Source organism: Mus caroli, chromosome 4 (genome assembly GCF_900094665.2).
Source record: "Mus caroli chromosome 4, CAROLI_EIJ_v1.1, whole genome shotgun sequence".
Taxonomy (NCBI): domain Eukaryota; kingdom Metazoa; phylum Chordata; class Mammalia; order Rodentia; family Muridae; genus Mus; species Mus caroli.
In genome coordinates, this window is record NC_034573.1 from 105043381 (window position 1) to 105052674 (window position 9294).

The 9294-nt window shown below is 50.9% G+C and overlaps 1 protein-coding gene across 2 annotated transcripts in view; it reads left to right on the top strand.

Moving 5' to 3' along the window:
- Positions 1-9294, top strand: part of Trabd2b (TraB domain containing 2B) — a 682282-nt gene that overhangs the window by 666253 nt on the left and 6735 nt on the right. For both annotated transcript variants that reach the window (XM_029476722.1, XM_021161098.2), the window contains exons 5-6: positions 809-899; positions 3677-3949. In XM_029476722.1, the coding sequence (XP_029332582.1) occupies positions 809-899; positions 3677-3949 (364 nt within the window). The remainder of the gene's footprint in view (positions 1-808; positions 900-3676; positions 3950-9294) is intronic.

A 9294-nucleotide genomic window follows, 5' to 3' on the forward strand; every position in this document is an offset into this window, starting at 1 on the left:
GGAAATCACACACACACACACACACACACACACACACACACACACCCTTCTGGAGGCCATCTCAGAAGGCACCTCCTCTAGGTCACTGTCAATATCTGCCAGGTCCTACATTGGGGGGGGGGGGTATGGCTTCTCTAGTACCTGGACCTCCATGGGTAGATGGTGAAGAAATGAATCTAGATGCTTAGATCCACCCAGCACATGCTAAGCATGTGTAAGACCCTGGCCATGTGTAAGGCTGTGGCAAGGTGGCCTCTGCCCCCTGGAGGGCTCTCAGGGAACTGAGGAAAGGAGGCATGAGTTGCTGGAAGCATTTACAAGGAGGAGCCATAGATCTGCTGGAGCCTTTCATGACTGTTGTAGGCTTCCCCACTCCAAGTGAGCAGGCACTAGGGTTAGCTTAGTAGCATTAGGCACAGTCATGAAATTGGCAGCATTTGGGAGCCATTACTGTACACTAGCCCCTGTTCTCTGGAGTCCTCACAGGCTAGAGCAGGTAGTTATAATCACTCCCACTTTACAGGTGAGGAAACTAGAGCATGCAAAGGCACAACCTGTGAGTATCAGGGCTGGGATGTGGGTACAGGCAGGGCGGACCAAGTGTACATCTGAGATACGATACTTGGATTTGAAGAAACCCTATTGCTAAAGTCTAGACATTCTATGTCTCAATACCTGTTCTGAAGACCATTGGGGGACCTCCACTGGCATAATTCATTAGCCCAGACAGAAACCCAAGGGATAACCATCTATCTTTTGGATGACAAACTGGCATATGGCTGAGACCACACTGCATCTTATGTTCTAGGTCACTTTCTGGGGAACAACACTGTCATCGATGTCCTAAGACAGGCAGGGCTGGAGGTGGACCACACACCTGCTGGGCAAGCCATCCACGGGTAAGCATCAGGGTACATGTTGGCATTTGGAGCAGGCTTGTGCACTGCTGCCTGACTGCAAGCTATGGTCACTGCCCATGATGACCTGCTCAGGCCTAAGGGTAGAGCTGTGAGACAGACTGCATGTTCTCATGAGAACAAACTGAGCCAGGCATTGGAGTGCTAGACAGAGGGAGGCTGCTATACAGTTGTGTTGGGATCTCCTAGTGCAGTGGGAGCAGGAACAGAATGTGGAATAACAAATCTTGATGTCCGGATACAAATAGATTGGACAGGGGCGTAGGTGACTTCAGTTATACCTTAGAGAGTCAATGGACAGACAGGCCCTGAATGAAGATGGGGCCATGGGATGAAGAGGCTACAGTTTGGTTTATTCCCTGTGTCCATCCCCACTGCATGCTGCCCCTCCCATTCATGGTCCTTTGCTTCCTGCCTGAACCTACTCCATTGCTTCCTTGGGCTGAACCCCTTCCTACCAGTACACTCCCACTCTGCCTACAGAGCCACTCTCCCAACCTCTTTCTGTGTGGGTTCCTATTCTACCTCACCCCACCAGTCCCCACTCTGGACTTTTCCCAAGGATGGGGATCAGCTCTGCATAGCTGAGCATCTACAGCACCAACATCAGGCAATAACCAGGCTCGAGATCTCAGATCCCCTGAAACTCTCAGGTCAAGTGTCAGGCTCCTCAAACTCAGAGATTCATGCTCCAGTCTTTATGTAGGAACCTTCTCACCAGCCCACAAGAGTGGCCCCATTGTGAATTCAACCTCTGTCCTTATGGTTACAGGACCCAAAGTCAGAAGGAGGCTTTCTTTAATCACAACCAAGCAGACAGGTGGTATTGGCTGCTGACTCTGCATAGGGCTTCAGGTGCTTCTAACTCATGGTCAGAGCCTGGCAAGGCAGGAACTATGAACATCCCTGATGTTGCTGGGACACCTAAACCTAACATGAATTCACCTGCAGGGCATATTGGTATGACAGTCCCGAGAGCACAGACCGCTCCATACCATACCACCTAGTTCTATGTGACTTCTCTGGGGATTTATGAACCCTAGTGGTGGGAGCTCTGCTGTTTTGGAGGGGGCTAGGGCAGGAGTAGGGCCCTGATGGAGGTAGTCTTAGGTCAAGGCACTCCTCTAGTCCTCTCCTATTCTCTCACTTCACCTTCTGCCTACAGCCCAGAGGACATTCCACTTGAAGCTCATTGTGTGTGGTCAGGCAAGGCAGGGGAGGTGGGCAGGCTTCTATTCATCTTGGAGCTCAGGCATTAGAGGAGGAGATCCCCTCCTCTGCCCCCATGGCCTCGCTGGAGGCTCCGTTCAGAGGATTCTCAGCCTCTGTCTCCTGTACAGGGAACGAAGGAACTGGCAGGGCAGAGGGGGTGGAAATACTGTGGAGGCAACAACAATAAAAGCCATCCTTGGCCACAGGTGCTTCCTGTAGCTATCTTTTTGTCTGACTGTTTTGAATTATCTCCTCAACAGCTGCAGCATCTCCAATAGCTTAGACCCTGGGAGTCTGGAGTTGCCATGGGGGTTGGGAGAGGATGAGCTGAGCCATGTCCTTTTTCTCTTCAAAGAGAGGGAAGCCCCTCACCCACTCACGGCTGCAGTGTGTGGAGGGGAGGACAGGCTGCTTTCAGTCCTGGGTACCACCTCCCTCACAAGATGTTTGCTTGGACACAATTCCTAAAATCACTCCCAACCCTCCAGGGCCAGATGTCCCCAAGGAATTCCTTTTGGGCCACAGAAAGCAAAGAATAAAAGGAAGAATGTCTGCAGGATGAGAGGCATATCCTACTTAGAGCACAAATTCCACAAACATGACTAAGTGACCCTTGAGGGCTTGCATAGTCAGGTTCCTTTGCTGGGTGGCTCACGTCAGAGATGTTTGGTAGGCACCAGACACTGGGCTGGGTCCTCAGCTCATTCACACTCATACCATTCTGATGAAACAGGCAACAGTATTCCTCTATCCCCTTTCTTCCCCAGAACACTGCTCATACATATTCTGGGCCATGAGTTGTTACATGGGTTGTAGACTGTATCTATCAGCCTTCAGTTTGAGCTCAGTGACTTAGCCCTGTTTCCACCTCCATTCAAAAGATGATCAATATACATCCAGTGCACAGACAGCTGGATGAATTGATAACACGCGCAGCCTGATTAGCATTAACTATTCAGTGTCCTGGGCTGCCTACTACTGCCAGACACTATTCTAAGCCCTTCATCTATGTTCGCCTATAACCTCACGGTGTCCCCGGGAGGTACAAACCATCACGTCCCCCCTTTACAGGAAACTGAGGCACAGCAAAGTTAGATAATTCTCCTAGAATCCCTCTGTCAGAAATATTGTTGAGTGAAACCGTGATCAAGTTCAAATATGAGCATAGACCTCATTTTACACCCATCCCTCTGCTCTTGCACCTAATCTCTGCTATGTGTTGGTGTTCTCCTCCTCAGCAGTGTGGCCAACTGATAGTCTGTGTGTTTTACTCTGTCCTCATTGTAGGTATGAGCTGTAGGCAGGGGTTGGGGGCATCTGTTTAAGTCACTGCTGATAGTTTCAGAAGAAAATGCTAGCTGTGGGGAGTCTATGGACTAAAAGATGAAAAAATTTAATCAATGTTCTGTCTCTATAGCAGACAGTGGTTCCCCTGGGTCCCTCCAGCCTATCCCAGCAGGGAAACTCTGGAGTCCCTTGGCCTTGAAGACATCCCCTCTGCATTCCCTTGTACACATGGCACACTCACATTCTGTTTCTCTTTGCAGTCCTGCTGCTGCTGGAAGCCCAGCTCCCCGTCCTGAGATCACCTCTCCTGCCAGCCCAGCTCCAGGAACCCCAGCTGCTGCAGTCCCAGAAGCAACCTCAGCGACCCCCACCACCCCTCCTGAGGAGGAAGACCCAGTCCTGTCCCCACACCTCTTGCTCCCCGACAGCCTAAGCCAGCTAGAGGAGTTTGGAAGGCAGAAGTGGCGAAAAAGACTAAATAAACATCAGCGGCCAAGGCAGTTCAATGACCTCTGGGTCCGAATCGAGGACAGGTGAGCGGGGGAAGGGGGGAGCTTGTCTAGGAGCTCGTTGTCAGCCTCTCCTAGGGCTTAGTGCACTGCCACAGGCCCTGCTCTGAGCAAGAAGGGACAGAGGTGTCAGAGGCTCTCCCCTGACTCCCGAGGATCTCCATGGGCATTTTGGGGATGTATAGAACATGTTCCCATCTCTCTTTGGTGCTTTATTATCAGCATACGAGCAGGTAGAATTCTCTGCAGTTTAAAAGTGGCATGAGCCTGTGATGCTGGCTCAAGAAGATAACAAGTTCAAGACCAGCCTGGGCAATTAGTGAGAGTCTATCTCAACATGAAAAGTAGAAAATAATCTGATGATGAAACATCGCAATACAGTGCCTGCCTAGTATGTACAAGGCCCTGGCCTCAACTCCTAGAATTGATCAGTTAATTGATTAAAATTAAAATGAAGAAGTGGACACTTCCCCTGCTGCCACTAGCAAAAGTCTGCCATGCCAGGCCTGCACCTGACTCATGTGTCCCATGGACTGGAGGTGAAAACAAGAGCAAACATGGCAGGCTGGGTATCTCAGAAGATGTCAGACCCCTATGCTGGGAAAGTGTGAGCAGTGTCACTATAGCAGGGAGATTCTGGAGGGGCCTCATCCTGTAAAAGAAAAGAGTACTAGGCCATGCATGCTGTGGTTCATGTGTTACTATGAGCCCTGCTTAAGCAGGCAGGTACAGAACACATCCTGAGGTGCTACCCCCCTTCCACATGCCCCTCCTGCCAACAACACCTCCTGCCTCGAGCTGACACCAAGGCTCCCATTGCTCCAAGATTGTCTATCTTCCCCTCTCCCACTCAGTTTCTCTCCAGAGCAATCTCTCTAAGTGAGCAGTGTGGCAGAAATCTCTACATATAGTGAAAACTGTCACTAGGGAATGTCTGAGGAAGGGACCAGGGTCCTCTCCACTGCAATAGTGAGTCCTGAATCTGATGCTTAGACCGTGGAACCTCAGAACCCAGGTCCCTGTCTGGATCTTAATACCATCCAGTTGTACATTTATGAACATGAACCAATGTCTGGAGCCAAAGGTACAATCCCAGGCCTCCCAGGGAACCAGAAACTGACTCCTGGCTCTTCTACAGCCAGGTAGCTGAGCTAGTGACAAAAGATTGATGTAGTCCAGGTCCTGTCACAAAGGCATGGCATGCACTATCATAAAAAGACTGACAATGCGTAGGCATCAAAGCCCCTGAGCATTTAGGTGTTGGTGCAAGTGCCTCCCTGGGCTACTGGAGAATGTAGTTCTGCAGTGACCTCATCAAACCTACCCCAACGGCAGAGCCATCGCTAAGCGGCTGAGACACACTAAAATCAGGTGCCCAGTATGGGCTACTCAGCCTAACTGGGTACAGGAACCTGGAGTTTTAGAGAGCTGCATCCTTCAGTTGTGGGGAAGTTTGCAGGCTACCAGCAGTCCACTAGAAGCTTCCAACAGTCTGATTAGTCAAAGTTCTGGTCAGTAGAGGACTCTAACTCATTGAGTAACAGGGGGCTAGGCTGTCAGCTCCAGCAAAGAGTCCCCAGCCTCTAACTGTATCTGAAAGCAAAATTTAGACAAATGACATTGGGCAGTTTCCTTTTTACAACACGGGATCTGGAAAACAGACCCTGGCTTCAGGGAAAGAAAGCAGCTTTTCTTTGGCAGTGGGGAGCCTCCTCCACCCCAACAGGTAAAACTGAGGTTGGCTGACACACCTTCCTCTGCTCAGGCTAGGAGAGAAGGCTCCACCAAAGAGCAGTTTGTTAAAGATTTTCACTGCTTCTTGGAAAAGAGTGGGGCCTGTGCTCTCCAGGAAGCCCAAGGACAAGGCACAGGCTCCCATACTCAAAAGCTTTCTTCCACCTTCCCAGAAGTCCCCAAATCTCCAGTTTTCTGAGACAGAGCAGAGGACAAGATGGAGCTCATGTGCAGCCCTTCTGACAAGCCACCTTTCTTAGAACTTTGCTATATTCTGTTTCTCACTCTGTTCCTAAATCCAATGAGAGCCCGCCCTCACCCCTGCCTCTTCCTGCACATCTGCCACCTACACTCCCGCAGCAGGGCCCCTAAGGGGACTCTGGTCTCTGACCTCACCTTGCACACCTCATTGATCCTGAAATGGCCCACAAGGATGCTTGCCTGCTTTGGGGCTCTCACATCCTTTTCTGCCTTCCACCTCCACTGGATCCTCACCAGGCTACATGCCCTCATAGGCTATGCCTTGTCCCCTCTACCAAATTGTTCTTGCTTCTCTCTGCTTAGGGTGGCACACCAGTGGGCCCTTGTAAAGCTCCCACTGTGCTACTTACACCCATCACATTGCATCGCAGTCCCATCAGGAGTCACAGAGAGCGGGCCTGTTTTGCAGGGAAGGACTCAGAGTCATCCAGATCAGTGAATGTGCTAAATGACAGAGACTCAGAACTGTCACCCAGGTCTAACTCTAGGTTCATGTTTGTCACCCACCATCTAAGTGTTCTTCTCATCTGCACCTGGCCAAGCTCTCCCATCTGCCCTAGCCTCCCATGGGAGCCCTTGTCTTGACACCATTGCCAACAGGACATTTCTTTGCCTTTGTTTCTAGACTGGGGGATCCTGAACATAGATCTGGTTTGGATGGCTTCAGGTCACCTAAGGCCTCACTAGGGGAAGTGTCTTTGACTGTACACTTGAGCCTAAGGAAGAGGGAATCAGGGATGCAGGATGTGAGTGCCTGCCTGGGACACCACCTGGAGCAGGCTGGCCTCCCTTCACCCTTCATTACCCCAAGATGTAAACATGGTGGAGGAAGTTTAGAGTAGCAGCTGCCTGTGGCAGGATGATTTATGGGGACCAGTGGAGAGGGCTGGTGTGTCCACAGATGGATGAATGGCAGCAGAGTGTTCACAGGAATCTCTTACCTCTGAGCACCAGATAGACCGGCAGCAGGGAAAGGTGTGAGCAGGGCAAGCCAAGGCAGAGACCATTCCTGTAAAACATGGGCCTGTGACAATCCTGGTGACACCTTCTGCTGCATTAGAGCCCTGGCTAGTTTCAGGAGGTTATGGCAACTCTCGTTCTCCATCTCCCCAGGTCTTTAAGCACACAGGAGTGTGTGTGTGTGTGTGCGCGTATGTGTGTGTCTGTAAGAGAGAGGGAGGGACAGAGGGAAGGAGAGACACAGTGAGAAATAAGGAGGTGCAGTGGCTGGCACGTCTAAGTTGGAAGCATATGTTGAGGATGAACAGATGTAGAGAAGAGAGGACCTTCTGACTCCTGGGCATTGGTTAAAGCCAGGCTCAGAGGCAAGCATTAGTATGTGACAGACAGAACCTTGGTGAGCGACACTAGGCAATCCAAGGTACACATGTCAAAGCTCTCGAAGATGGGAGGAGGCACAGTACCCCTCCAGAAGGACTCTGCAGGCCTCCTGTCCACTGTCCCCCCTCTCAGGGCATTCTTCTCACATTCTTCACAATGTGGGGTGTCCCAGGGTAGATACAGTGTCCTTGCGAGGCCAGAACCCCATCTGAACTACCCCGTGAGGATTGGAGAATGAAGTCATTCAATTATTTAAAAAAAAAAAAAAATCTCTGGAAGAACCAGACAGAGTAGTGCTGCAGTCCCACTCCACAGGGCTCTGATGGTACGAAGACGCTGGTAAAGCCTGTATCAGTCCAGCATTGACCCTGGCATAGCTGCTGCTAACATTGTTACTTCCAGAATCTCTGGTCTGGAGTGTCTCAGGCTTCAGTGTGCCCTAGGCTTAAAGCTGTCAATGAGCCATTGGGTAGGGGCTATGAAACACCACCCCCAATTTAGCAAAGACATGTTGGATACTCACAAGTCACCTGTTACTGTGGATTAGTACTGCTGGGGACAGTGACAGATGGCACCCAAGATATTGTCACTGAAAAAGCTCAGGAACCTCAGATCTACAAAGACTCTGGCAATTCCTACCTGTGGGCCCATTTTTCACCTCAGGATGGAAAGTTCCTTCTACCTCTGGCCCACTATAAAGCTTGTAGAAAACATCAGATGGTTAGCCCACAATCTGCGAGGTAGAGGCAAAGGTGAAGGCATTCCTGGGAAGGAGACCGTGGCACAAGATGTAAAGGCCCCAGATACTGAGTGGACACAGCAGGAAGCAGCTAGTAAAGCTAGGTAGCTTTGCCTACATTTGATCTCTTGGCCCAAGATGTCAAAGTCCAGTTGCGAATCACAAGTTCTCCTCCAGCTGCTGGCATGGAGGATCCTAGCATACAAGCTCTGAGTTCTCCGAGGGTGGTGCGCCCTGCATCTCTCCGAGGGTCTCTAAGGAAGTAACTAGAGACAGGTCTCTTCACTACCCCCTGCCATCACTTCCCAGAGAGTCTACTCCAGCCAAGGGCTTTCTATATGGCTGTCGAGGGGGCTTTCATATGTAGTTTTCAAAGAGTAAAAGGTGCACTCGCTCGTGCCCTCAGCCAGGCACAGCTTCTCATACTAGCTAGAAAACTAATGTCCTCAGTGATGCCCAGTGCCGAGGCCTGGAGGGCTCCTGCAGACCTCTCCTGCCAGACTTCATCCCTGCTCCAGGGAGGGGTAGCAACAGACAGTGCCTGGCACTAGCCTCACTTGTCTGTACTTTTCCTTGGACTTCTGCCTGTGGTCTTACTTCTGGCTTTTACTACTGGAAAAGAGATCAAAGTCCCTGAGTCCACTCTTGCCCCTTCGTTGTGTAGCTTGGGAAACTGAGGCCTAGAAAAGAGTATAGTCCCAAATTTACAGATTTGCTAAGGACACAGCACAGAGCCCTGTCTTCTAGCCAGCCAGAGGGGCCTTCCCATACTTGGGGTCCTGTCAACTCAGAGCAGACTTGGCCCCTTCATGCCAGTCGTCGGCAGAGCCTGGGAATGTGCAGTGTGTTTGGTTTGGCCTCTAAACCGTTGTGCCATGAGACAATTTTCCCCAACATAAGCCTGAAAGTGGGTGGGGACCTGGACTGGGGGCCAGCTTGTGAGCAGAGTAAGCTGGGAGGAAGGAGGGAGGTTGTACTCCTAGGGGCTTGTCCCCCTCCCCACCATCCCACTTCATTTTCCTGGGACTCTTTCCAAGCAATAAAAACCCCACTTGGGCTCCAAGGGAGAGTTTTCATCTTTAGTTTTCAAAGTGTGAAAGAAAATACCTATAGGTGCCTTGTGAGACATAATTCCCATTTGGTTTTTGCCCCCCTAGCAAAGGACAGCCTGAGCCCTGGCTCCAGCCACTTCACAGGGCACCTGGCCCACTGCCCTGAAGTCAGCCCTCAGAGCCTCTCAACTACCCAGGCTGAGACACATAACGGCATTGAGGCATGGATGTGTGTGTGTGAG